The sequence below is a fragment of the Scyliorhinus canicula genome, chromosome 13 (genome assembly GCF_902713615.1).
Source record: "Scyliorhinus canicula chromosome 13, sScyCan1.1, whole genome shotgun sequence".
NCBI classification, from domain to species: Eukaryota; Metazoa; Chordata; class Chondrichthyes; order Carcharhiniformes; family Scyliorhinidae; genus Scyliorhinus; species Scyliorhinus canicula.
In genome coordinates, this window is record NC_052158.1 from 87,274,457 (window position 1) to 87,288,294 (window position 13,838).

Here is a 13,838-nt window from a genome sequence, read left to right on the forward strand (position 1 = left end):
ACATGAGGTTTCTACTCTTGTTTTAATGGGAACTGCAGAGCTGTTGATTTATTCAATCAGAATTAAAATACTTGCAGGATCTGGCAGTGTTAGCCGTGGATTCATCTCCTATTATTCTCTCCAGTTCCCTCCTCCTCTCCTAAAGTATTGGTTCAATGCCGGTGCACAGCTTTACTCATATCATCTCCACATGCTCTCCATTCATCTTGACTATGAATACCATTAGACAGTTTGACTGTGGAGGACTTCACAAGTGAGCCTGAACCTTGGGCATTTTGCCCAATTGTGAGAAAGGGTGGCACCTTTACCTGTCAGTCATTGTGGGAGCCTTATCTCTGTGAAGTTCAAAATACATGCCATTGAACCATTTGATTAGAAATGTAACAAAAAAAAGCTATGACAAAAAGTTTTTGGGACATATTGCTATCATTAGCCATTGCAATTGGGTTGATGGTGGTGAACTTAAATAACCTCCACCAGAATGGATTTTTTTTTATCCAGAAACACTTGGCTTTTCTACCTTTCCCTGTGCTTCCAGCTTTTCGGTCGGCTATGATGAACATGTAAGAGCACACTGCCCCCCCCTGGTGGTTGTATGAAATTGTACAGCAGAGTGTTTTATTACAACTTGGGAACTTCAGCAGCTATTCTGTTCTCCCATTGCAACTACAGACAAATTGGCCATTTATTATGCAGCTAAACAACTGGGAACACAGGCGTACAAAATTAAATTTATAGATGTCAAGTGATATTTGTTAGAAAAAGAGAGAATCACATAAATTCGCCAAGAAAGGTGTTACTTTTGGAAATTAAGTTTAAAAAGGTACACATGGGGTGGGCAGTGACCCCGCCCTCCCCACCCACACACACACAGTTTATTTTCTTTGTTATATTATGTATGAGGAGAAGTGTGGGATAATGTCCCCCTTTTTCTTCACCTCTCGACTGACCACCACAAGATGTACTTTTTGGGAAGGAGTGTTTTATCTCCTTTAGTGCTGTGAGGACACCAAAACAGACTTTCTTGAGTGCAAATCAAAATAAAGGATAAACATTTATTTTTCACAACACCTCAAATGTAAACACAACAACACCCATTCCTCAGATACATAGACAAGAAAAGATGATTTCTAAAGATTTAACAAACACATAAATTTTAAGGTACTTCTTTAAACAGTCGTTCAATGGTTGTTGAATTGAAGCAGGCTTGAAGAAGTTTCTCTCAGTTCACCAAAGATAAATGAAGTTCGACATTTCTGGCTTTTTTCAGTTGAAATTGTTGTTGAGCTCCTATAGGTTATAATCCTGCAGGTAAAACAAATAATCCCATCTCCACTCCCTGAGATCACTTTCTTATCGAGGGAGAGTTCTTTGTTTTTTCTGACTGAGATCTCTTCCTCTGTCAGTGCTGGTCCAGACTGTGGTGATATACATCACTGTAAATACACAAGGGGTTAATGCAAATACACTAAGACTAAATAAACATGAGAAGGAGCACCAGCGACATCATGACACACAGACATTCAACCAATATGTCAGTAAGATAGGACACGACCAATGGGCAGTCAAGACACACCCAGAGGTGACACTACCACAAGGGGGCTACCCATATAAAAGGACAGGACACACATGCTCTTGCTCTTTTCCACAGGCGACACTCAGAGAGACAGGGGCAGATCAGAAGCATCACACCCACTGCATGGATTAGAGCAGACTGGTTAGTTAGATTGAGTTACTATAGTAAGATCAGTAGGAGAGTCGAACTCAAGTAGGAGAATTGTTAACTGTTCAATAAATGTGTTAAACCTATCTCCAAGTCTGAACCTTCCTTTGTCAGAGTATACCTTAAGGAAGCAGCTTATGCTACATGAAGAAGCATAACACAACACACCGCCCCACCATGATGCCTTTACAGATTAATAAGGTGTTTCTCATTACAAGCCAATTTTTGGCATGTGACAATAGTATCAATGTTTTTTATTGTCCACACATTGGATTGTTGGCTAAGCAATTCACCGTGCAATGGTGGAGGGGGGGAGGGGGTATGCTATATCATCAACATTACAGCTAAGCATATCCTTGGAAATGTATTTATTTGAAATTCTATCTTCATGGGAACCACCAATCCGGCAGCATCGTAATGTAAGTCTCTTTTATTCAAATTGTAAAGCCTGGAAAAGCCATTTGCAATTTAACTAATTTCCTAGAGATGTGTTTAAATGTCCCTGTCTGTACAAAAACCACAAAATAAGTCACCTGACTCTGCTGGAGTCCATTTTGTTATAGTAAATTGTTCTTTCTTTTTTAAAAAGTTAAAGTGTTCTTCTTCCTAATAGATTTTACAGGCGTAAGAAGTCACTGTAACAGCTATAAAATTACTGGGTGTTTTATTGATATAATTTAAGAAGGGAAGAGGTTGAATTTACAACACAGTTTTTTACACTCCAAAAACCTATTTATATAGTGCCTTTGACATAAATTATTGTACCAAAGCACGGTGGCATGGTTAGCACTGCAGCCTTCAAGGACCCGGTTTCAATTACGGCTTTGGGTCAATGTCTGTGTGGAGTGTGCACTTTCTCCCCGTGTTTGTGTGGGTTTCCTCTGGGTGCTCCGGTTTTCTCCCACTGTCCAATGATATGCAGGTTATGTGGATTGGCCCTCCTAAATCGTCCTTTAGTGTCCAAGGATGTGTAGGTTAGGTTAAGGGGTGCTTGGGATAGGGCGGGGAAGTGAACTTGGATGGAGTGCTCTTTCAGAGAGTCGCTGCAGACTCAATGGGCCGAATGGCCTCCTCTGCACTGTATGGATTTTGTGATTCACATGAGCATAAAATATCACACCAGAAGATTTTGAAAGCTTGGTCAAAGAGGTTGATTTTACGGAATGCCTTAAAAAAGGGAAATCGGGGTAAAGGGGCAAAGTGAAGCAACGAGGTTATTCCAGAGCCAATGGCCTATGCAGTTGAAGGCATGGCCACCAATTGTAGAAAAATTTAAATTGAGGATGGACAGGATGCTATAATTAGATGAGCACAGATATCTGAATGAATGAATGAATATCGCTTACTGTCACAGGTAGGCTTCAAATGAAGTTACTGTGAAAAGCCCCTATTCGCCACATTCCGGCGAGGCTTGTATGGAAATTGAACCCACGCTGCTGGCCTTGTTCTGCTTTACAAGTCAGATGTTTAGCCCACTGTGCTAAACCAGCCCCTCAGGCGGTTATTGGGATGGAGGAGATTTTCGAGAGAGGGAGGGGCGAGACCTCAGAGGGATTTTTAAAAAAGGATGAGAATTTTATAATCAAGACGTTGCTTGACCAGGAGTGAATTTAGATCAGTGAGTCCAGGGCTCATTGGGGAATGGACATGCAGCCATTCAAGACAAGTGCAGCAGACTTTGGATGACCTCAAGCTTATGGAGGAAATAATGCATGAGACCAGCCAAGGGTTTGTCAGAAGAACCAGGGGCGGGATTCTCCGGGAATTGGTGGGGCGGGCAGACACGGCGCAGTGGAGTGTTGGGAACCACTCCGGCGTCGGGCCGCACCAAAGGTGCAGAATCCTCCACACCTTCAGGGGCTAGGACGGCGCCGGAGCGGTTTGTGCCAATCCGGCCGGCGTGGAAGGCCTTTGGCGCCGCGCCAGCCAGGGCCGAAGGGACTCTGCCGGCCAGCGCGGGTCCGCACATGCGCGGGAGCGTCAGCGTCTGCTGATGTCATCCCCGTGCATGTGCAGGGGGATTCACCTTCGCTCCAGCCATTGCAGAGGCCTACACGGCCGTCGCGTAGGAATAGAGTGCCCCCACAGCACAGGCCCACCCGCGGATCAGTGGGCCAGGCCACCGTGGGGGCATCCCCCAGGGCCAGATCGCCCCACGCCCCCCCCCCCGAGGACCCCGGAGGGCGCCCACGGAGTTGGGAACCACCGGTAGGGACCGACCTTGCTTTACGCCGGCGGGACCCGGCAAAAACAGGCGGGAACTCGGCCCATCGCGGGCCGGAGAATTCGGGCGGCCCGGGACCCATTGAGTCAAGCTGGTCTCCGTCATTCTCCGAGGCAGGCGGCGCGATTCACGCCACGGCGACTTTTGGGGGTGTGAGAATTCGGAGGCCGGCGGGGTCGGGATTCACGCCGACCCCTGGCGATTCTCCGACCTGGTGGGGGGTCATAGAATCCCGCCTCAGGTCTAGTATTAATAAAGACATCAATGTGGGTTTCAACAGCAGTTGAGGGAAGCCAGGCAGTGTTGCAGGAATGAAAATAGGTGGTCTTAACGATGGCATCAATGTTAGAACCACCAAGGATTCATTTCAGGATCGAATGTGATACCAAGGTTGCGAACGGCGTCACTTAATCTAAAGTTGTTGCCAATCAATGAATAGTGTTTCTTTTATTCAAAGTCCCTGAAATAACTCTTGCAGTTTGGGATTTTTTTAGCTGTTTTTAGGAAAAAGCGAAACCTGAGATACTGGGTAGTAAACATGCTATTGAGCTAATTTTCATTCTGCTGCCTTGCTGACTGACAATAATAAGCATTCAATAGCTTCTCTCACTGATTGATAATGGCTTCACACACAATGTGTTGGAAGATTTTTCATCTCCTTGGGATGTTGGCAGCCATGAATAAAGATAGACACTGTCACAGGCAGTCTAGTTTTTGCAAACAGGACACTACATAAGAAGTCAGGGTGTAAAGAATCCTAGATCATTCGAGAGAGGAGTTCAAAAGGCATGGCGATTCTATTAAGCAAATTTGGTCAAGGCAATTAGCGAATAGTTACCCTAATGACAGTGATTCTTAGCCATTTAAGTTGCACTCGCATGTAATATGCCTAATATCATCTACCTGTAATATATCAAGTCTGTTATAACCCCAACATGGACCACAGGGAAACCATTGTTGATATCCCCACAGGACTCTTGGAGTATGAGCTTCCCAGATAGGGGCGGGGACCACCCAGCTAAAGCCCATTACAAACTAACATAAAAGCCCCAAAGCTGGGTCTAGTGTGGTTAGTTCTCCCAGCAAGGACTGTACTGGGAGCAAGTTGTGGCTTTGAGCAGAATGTTTTACATAGTTAAATAAAGCTCTGTTCTCTTACCGCTGGCTTCCTCAGGTTACTAAAGACTAGTTCACCCATAGTATACGTTATGTGAAAAACCGTAAGGGTTTCCATGGGAATATCACTGCTTAAAGGTCATGATAATGGATAACTGAAAACCACAGACAGAAAGCCAGGTTCATCAAAGCCGAGGTCAACCAAGAACCACCAACTCCATATGTTTTTGCTCTCAAAAATGTGACTAAGTTTGGGAATCAGCAAATCAGAACAAAACATTAGGATAAATCCCACCAAAAACCCGATTTAGTAATTTTTTTAATATTCTTTTATGAAGCTACTGCAGTTCTCAGATTTTCCATCAAAATTAAAATAGTGCCTGTAAAGAATGCTGACATCAATTTGGGTTGCTATAGACGTCTTCCCAGTTTAAGTGTTGTCAATCGAGTGTCTTCATTTTTGGAAGTTGACTTCCACAGCCTAATTCTATTTGTAAAAAGGGGCATTTAAACTACACCCCCTAGTGATCTGAAACTGATGCTCATGTCTTTTGTATTTGTATTTCTTTAGAACCGCTGAAGGCAGACCAAGAAAACATTTGAAGCTTATTATGAATTGATAATCTGCTTTATTTCCCATAGGGTGGACAGCCAAAACACTTACAGTGGATTCATTTATTCTCATGAATAACAATTATTTCTACAAGTAATTATGCTACTCCAACCCACTTCAGTGAATCAGTCTTACTTCCAGTAAGACGATGAATCATCTTGCTTGACTTAAAACTGATTCTTTTATGAACAATTCAACATCTAAAAATCTGCCATATTATGATTTGCGCAGAAGTAACAATGTCTGACAGCAGTCCTCTGTTCAGGTTCACAGAGGAAGAATTCAGAATGTCCAAATTACCTAACAAGCACGTCTTTCAGGACTTGGGGGAGGAAACCGGAGCACCCGGAGGAAACCCACGCAGACACAGGGAAAACGTGCAGACTCCACACAGACAGTGACCAAGCCGGGAATCGAACCCAGGACCCTGGCGCAGAGAAGCAACAGCGTGCTACCGTGCCGCTTGCAGAGTGAAACAAGACAAACACACACCTCCAAACTGAACCACAGCACAAAGTGTTTCTTTACATGTGCTCAAATGAAACCCAATTAATGCCCTCTACATCTTTTTGTTTATTAACAATTCCACAGTACAAAATACCAAATCTGAATACAAAAGAAAAACTAAAAACACCAGCAGCCTGCATGACAGGAGCAGCAGCAGTCCAAAACATAGGAGCACAGTCAAACGGGCACCGTCCTGCCTCTCCGGCATCTGGACACCCACTTCAACGACATCAAGAGTGTGCTCCCCTCCACCTTCAGCCAGGAAGCAGGCCAATTCCAACCTGTCATACCACCAAATCCACCACCAAATCACACAGATCCTCCCTTGGCGCTGGGAGCAGGTCAGCTCCTGGTTCCTCTGGGTCCTCTCCCATGGTCACGATGGCTGCAGAGGCAACTGAAACCCGGCACATGACCTCCACGCATCGGAGGCCCCCTGCAGGAGCAGGCAGTTGGAAGGAAATCACAGCCACCTGCAAGAGAGCGGGCAGAGCAACCAAATAGATAAAAGCAATAAAAATATGGGACAAAGCAAAAAGGGCCGCTCCTGGTAGGGGCACTGCCCAAAGGTAACAACAGTCAACAGAATGTTAAAACATCAAATAAGAGTGCAGTTAACAGTGTCAATAAAGCACTCAAACCCCTGCGGTGCCCACCGAGCGCAGAAGGCCTCAAGGTGCCCGTAGACACCACATGCTCCCTTTCTAGGGATACCCTGTCATGAGTATAATTAATGCCCATATGAGCTTATAGCTAAACACAATTGATAGAAATTAACAGTACTGATTATCTCCCATCAACAGAATAAGCTGTTTTTGTTTAAAGTACATCACACTCCACACCCGGTCATTACCGTGAATAGGTGGGTTCACATACTAATTAAACAGCAGTTTAGTTTGCTTTCTATAACCAGTATGCGCTTCATTCTGTGATCTCAGAAATGTTTCCCTTTTTCTCCTGGACTGGAAGTCCAGCCATTATGGTGAAGAATGAAATTACTGTGCATGCTGCAAATTTGAAATAAAAAACAGAAGGTGCTAGAAATACACAACAGGCAAGGCGGCATCTGTAAAGTGCGAAAAACAGCTAATGCTCCATTAGGATTTTGATGAAAGGTCATCAATCGGAAACATAAACTGGGCACGATTCAGCAGACTTCAAACTAGGTCCACTGTTGGACGTGTTTACCCCGTTATTCAATGGCACTTTACTGTTTCTTTTGGCCTTGGAGAGTTTCTCTCTGCCGAGGCCACACTTTTTTCCTGCTGGCCATCTGATCTACCAGCAGAAACAGCTGTCCACAGATTAGGGAGTCACTTTGATTGGCAGGCCAATCTTCTCTTTGCCCCCATCCCCACTCAGCTCACCGCCACCCCCCTGCAGCTTTATCAACCCCCTCTCAAACATTCTCCAGGCGCCTGAAGCTCCCCTTGCACCACTCTCCAAGTGGCAAGGCCCACCGGTGCCTGACCCATGGCAGTGCCAATCTGGCACCCAGGCGCCCTAGTGATGCCCTGTCCCTAACCACCTGGAGGTCTCTCATGGCCTGAGAATCCCCCCCAGGGTGCTCATTGTGTCTCTTGCGCCCAGGTGGATCCAGCGCCCAGGTATTTAAAAGAGCCATCAGGCTCATTTGAATATTCAGATCTGGATCTCGAAGGCGGAGCACGTCAGGTGACTGGCGATCACCCTGGTGTCCGGCGTGGTGCCCAATTTGGTGCGCTCTCACGCGATTTACCTATTGCCATGGTGTTGCTGAATCACGCCCTCTGTTTCTCTCTCCACAGATGCAGCTAAACCTGTTGAGTAATTTCAACATTTTCATTCTTTTTTCATTTTGGATTTCCAACATGCCATATTTTAGAACATAGAACATAGAACATTACAGCGCAGTACGGGCCCTTCGGCCCTCGATGTTGCGCCGATCCGTGAAACCATCTGAAGCCTATCTGACCTACACTATTCCATTTTCATCCATATGTCTATCCAGTGACCACTTAAATGCCCTTAAATTTGGCGAGTCTACTACTGTTGCAGGCAGGGCGTTCCACACCCCTACTACTGTCTGAGTAAAGAAACTGTTTTTGACATCTGTCCTATATCTACCACCCCTCAATTTAAAGCTATGTCCCCTCGTGTTGGTCATCACCATCCGAGGAAAAAGACTCTCACTGTCCACCCTATCTAACCCTCTGACTATCTTATATGTCTCTATTAAGTCACCTCTCAGCCTTCTCTCTAACGAAAACAACCTCAGGTCCCTGAGCCTTTCCTCGTAAGACCTTCCCTCCATACCAGGCAACATCCTAGTAAATCTCCTCTGAACCCTTTCCAAAGCTTCCACATCCTTCCTATAATGTGGTGACCAGAACTGCGCGCAGTTACTCTGCTATAAGATTAATGAGAAATGTAATAGAGATGTTTAAAATTGTTAAGGGTTTTGATAGGTGCCCAGGTGCCAGGGGGAGTACCAGGGAACCGCCCTGCACTGTTCTTGACCACGCAGTGAATTCCAATGGTCTGAGAGACCTCCCCAGGTTTCCATTATTCTTGGTCCATGTTTATGTGAACGAGTAGTAAACAGCATCCTGGCAAGTCCTCACAGGCGCACCGGCTGTGTCCCGGGCGCTAGGTGGATCCGGCATCGAGGTATTTAAAATTCGGCTCATTTGAATATTCAGATCTGGACCTTGCCCAGCGAGGACGAGACCCAGATCGCGCTGGGCAGAGCGAGTCAGGTAACTAGCGATTGACGTGGAGCCCAATTTGGGGCTCTTGTGCTAGACAACCATTGCCATGGGGTTGCTGAATCGCGTCCTCTGCTTCTCTCTCCACAGATGCTGCCTACCTGTTGAGTATTTTCAGCATTTTCATTTTTTTTTAATTTTGTATTTACAATATGTGCTGTATCACTCTTCCAAAAGATTAATGGGAGATTTAATAGAGATGTTTAAAGTTGTGAAGAGTTGTGATAGAGTTAATAAAGAGAAACTGATTACAGTGGCAGAAGGATCAGTAAACAGAGGATACAAGTTTTGGGTAATTGACAAAAGAATTGGGCAACATGAGAAAAAACAGATTAAGCAGCAAATTATGGTGATATGGAATGCAAAACTGAGAGAGTGAGGGGAGCAGATTCTCTTCTAGAGAATGGAGAGGAACATAATTTGTTTTAAAATGGGTAAGTTTTCAGTTTTAACAACAGCATGAGAGTTAGCTACTGCAGCGTATGGAAGGGAAGATGAGCCTTTTCAAGCAAAGTGCCTGAATTAAAATGTTACTGCTTATTAAAGTTACTGTTTACGTCCAGGAGTATTAAACTTCAATTTTCTTCCTCTGTTGTAAGGAAACCTTCTCACAGGCTGCTGGAAAATTTTATCAAGAACAAGAACATTGCTTCTGCATGTCAACTGGATGGCCCCTTGAACAATATTGCTCTCCTCCCCAGCCATGCAGTGTGCGAGATGGGAGAACTGACCCAAATAGGTGAAGTACCAAGCAAATTGTGAACCTGTTTTAGATTAAAGTGAATTTTCTAATGGCGCTAGGTTCAACTATTGTCTCAGTGTAGAGTGTGTTGCCAGTGTGTAGCCCAATCGTATGGAGGACAGAAGTGCAAATTGCTGTATAAAAAGTGTGTCTGTGGAGAGGTCTGATGCCACTTTGGTGCAAAAGTATGAGTTTGAGAACTGCTATCAGTGGTATATTAAACTTACTTTCTTTCCAATATCATTTTTTAAATACCAATATTGTACCTGATCCAAAATGACATGAAACTCTATGGACAATAGATATTTGTACTTTGTGGATTTGACCTAAAATAGGCTTTGAGCAAATAATATGGAGAGAGAGCACATATGTGTTATTTCTTCCTCAATTTAGCCATCTAATTACTTCTTTTTTTATATAAATGTATTTTTTAGTCTCTTGTTCTTATAGAGACTAATTGTACATCTTCATCAGGTTCAAAAAATGTTATGTATTTGAATTATTTGACCCATGAGAAATGTTAACGTGATTTGAATTCATATTTAAATGGATGTGTCTTAGGTGAAACAAATAAACACCAAAATAAATGTACTGCATGGAAATGAGGGGGAAATGCCATTCAGTAAACTACATCCTATGATCATTATGTCAATTTGTGGTTCAAATTTCAAATCAAAGAACATGGGCGTTTTGCCCACTCACTCAACCTGGCTATCTTTTTGCAGCCTTGATCCCCTTGCAGTATACTTTCCCACCTAACATTGTATCATCAGCAAGTTTGAAATACATTACACATGGCTCCCTCACCTAAGGCATTGATACAGACCATTAAAGCTCAAGCAATGATTCTTTCAGCTTCCCTCTAGTTATGGGCCATCAACCCAAAAATGACCCATTTCTTTCGATGCTGTTTTTTCTGCTTTTTAACCGATTCTTAATTCCTGCGAATGTACTATCCTAATCTCATGCGTATTTTGTGTAATAAGCTCTTAGACTTTAGTGAAAGTTTTTTGAGAATCCAAATACATTATACACACTGATTTCCCCTTATCCACCCTTCTTGTTACATCCTCAGAAACGTGTAACAGAATTGTTAAGCACGACTTGCATTTTATAAAACCATATTCATTTTGTCTAGTTATATTTTGATTTTTTTAAGTACCCTATCACCATATTTCTAATAATAAGTTGTAACATTTTTTCGACAACTGATATCAGGCCAACTTGCCCAATTTGCTGTTTTCTCCATCCTTTCTTGAATCGTAGAGTTTCTATCTTCCAATCCATGTGGGATTGGGCATTTTGGAGTGAGTCTAACTATGACGCTAATGGGGAGACTGATGCAGGAACACTCCAAAAACTTTCTGTCATTAAAATAAATAGTTGGTGCTGTGCTACATCCTTAAGTAACACAAAAATGTTGCAATTCCAAAAGAGTAAATATTGAATCTGTGGACTGACTGACATGTTTCTGACATTACTTTGCTGCCATTGTTATAGATATGTTGACGCTCCATTTTATTTATACTTTGTATGGTGATGGGGAAATACCGAGTTTGATTTGGAAATATTGTTTGAATCATCATGCGTTTAAAGGTCTGTGTGACATCGACCACTTCAAACATTATATCATTTGAAAATGGATGAAATGTTTTGAGTCAAGTCTTGTGAATTGAATTTGTTTTCTTATATCCTGTATCTAGACAGCAAAGGGCAAAAATAAATGTATGAAGCAACAAATGATTTACTGAAGCAAAACATTGAATTCACTGCCTTCAGGCACTCTTAACAGCTTATACCTTTTTAAAGGAGGAAAAAATGCACAATGGGAGCAGTTACTGTCAACTTACCATAAATTCTGTACGTTGTTGGAAAATCTTATTGTGCTGGAAAATTAGATTAGCATGATTATTAACTATTAGAATAGATTTCCAATTTGCTCCCCCTGCATGACACTGGCGTTATGAATTGGTCATAGATGAAATTGAAGTTGAACAGTGGGCATGGCAGGTTTGTGCTCGGGGTGGAGGGGGGTGGTTCTGTGTGGGTGGATGCGTGTGGGTGGAGGGACATTGTGCCTCCAGCTAAGATATAATGCTCTCTTCCGATGTCATGTGCAGGATGACACTGGGCCTTGGAGGGGATTTATAAGACAAGTACTGGACTGCTACCGGGGATAAGGGCCCTCAGAAAGTGAAGAAGCTGGGGTTTTACTGTCCTTATGGCGGAAAAGGTCAACAGGTGATTTGATGCGGGGGGGGGTGGGGGGGAGTTCAAAATTATGAAGCATTTTGATCGAGTAATTAAAGGCAAACTATTTTCAATAGTGGAAGGATTAGGAACCAGAGGACACAAATTCAAGCAAAGTACCAGGGGGAACATAAAGAAACATTTTACACAGTGAGTTCCTGCCCCCTGGATTGCACTGTCTGAAAGGGTAGTAGAAGCAAATTCAATAGTAACATTCAAAAGAGGGTTGGTAAGGGGGTGGAAAGACAAACTTAGTTATGGGGAAAGAGCAGAGGAGAATGAGTAACTCGTTACTTCAAAGAACTAGCGCAGGCCCAATGGGCTGAATGGTCTTCTCTATGCTGAATGATTCTACAGCTGCAATCCACGACATTCAATTGAATATTGGTGGCTTTGAGGACATTTAGCAATGAAGTTTTTATTACTCAGATATATGATGGGTAGGCCATGTCCTAATGAATGATTGCCATGCTGAGTACCTATATGTACACCCCTCTGTTCAGATGTGTTGTCTGCTGCAGAATGTAAAAAGAGCTCAAACCTTAAAACAGTTTGAAATAGCTGATTTCAATCTTGGCTTTTTGCTTGCAGGTGTTGTCCAGCATCTGCTGAATGGTGAACATTTGCATGAGACCTATATTAAGAAACACAAACTGTTGCCTGACAACTGGACAACGAAACAACTATATGTGGAATCAACAGGGAAAAGCCGGACTCTGCAGAGTGGGCTAGCACTGCTGTACAGTCTACTACCAAAATTCGATTGGGGAAAGATACACATCCGGTACCAGTGGAGCACCATTTTTTGCTCGAACAACTGTGATTGCCCAATGCGGAATCACTACCTGGAGGAGGAGCAACGACGCCAGTACAACTTGCGGGTTAAGAATAGCCTGCTGGAGCAGACATACATAGACATGGCAAAAATCGTGGGGATTCCCACAAGACGGTTAAGAGCAGCTAATCCCATTGACTCCCTACTGTGCCATTTCTGTCACAATGTTTCATTTCCGTGCACAGAAAATGGTTGCATTAACTTGAACCACTTTAAAGTCATCAAGGCACATCAACTGGAGGATGAGCGAGACAGGCAGATGAAGAAGCTGTATTATAAATATGCACTACTTGCAACCCATCCTATTTTAAACCAGACTGTCACCCGCATGCAGCGCATCGCTCAAGGGAAAAGGGACGAGATTTTCACTCTCTACTCTGCTCATGATGTTACTGTGGCACCCCTGCTGAGCGCTTTGGGCATCCCTGATGCCAGCTTTCCTCGATTTGGTGCCCGAATAATCTTTGAAATTTGGAAAAATGTAAAGGACCAGAAGCATAATTTTATTCGCATTCTTTATAATGGCAATGATGTCACATTCCAAACCTCATTCTGCTCTGGGCAAAAAGCACATTCCAAACAACTCCTCTGCCCTTTTGAGAATTTCCTAAATTTTGTGAGAAAGGACATGTTTGCAGTTTTTAACAGCACAAACTATTATGATGCATGCCACAGGAGGGTATTTTGAATATTCAGCTGCTGGCACCTCAAGTGTTAAGCTTTGTGTTGCGTATTTTAAATATTGTTGATTCGAACTGTTGCTGTTATGTTTTGATGACATCATTCCTTTCCCAATGGCAGAGTTGTTTTATTTCCGGTGACAATAAATTATAATGTGGAATGTATGAATTTCACGCTCCAAGTACGTGTTATGACATGGTTTTAGAGGGACGACTTATCATCCTGTTGTGGATTATCAAATTCCATTGCACCATAGACATCAATTTAAAGTTTTTCAAAATATTGCAGGGGCAAGATAGAGACACAATTACACATAGTTAATATATTTTTAGGAAAAGGTGTAGTGCCTGAGAATTTTCAGATAGCTACTGTCATGTTGCAAGGGGTCGGGCGCAATGTA

The 13,838-nt window shown here is 43.2% G+C and overlaps 1 protein-coding gene across 5 annotated transcripts in view; it reads left to right on the plus strand.

Annotated features, from left to right (window-relative positions):
• Positions 1–13,619, plus strand: part of pxylp1 (2-phosphoxylose phosphatase 1) — a 215,828-nt gene extending 202,209 nt beyond the window's left edge. For all 5 annotated transcript variants that reach the window (XM_038815885.1, XM_038815887.1, XM_038815886.1 and 2 more), the window contains 2 exons: positions 9,530–9,669; positions 12,514–13,619. In XM_038815885.1, coding sequence (XP_038671813.1) covers positions 9,530–9,669; positions 12,514–13,445 — 1,072 coding nt within the window. In that variant the 3' untranslated portion in view covers positions 13,446–13,619. The remainder of the gene's footprint in view (positions 1–9,529; positions 9,670–12,513) is intronic.
• Positions 13,620–13,838: the final 219 nt, after the last annotated feature.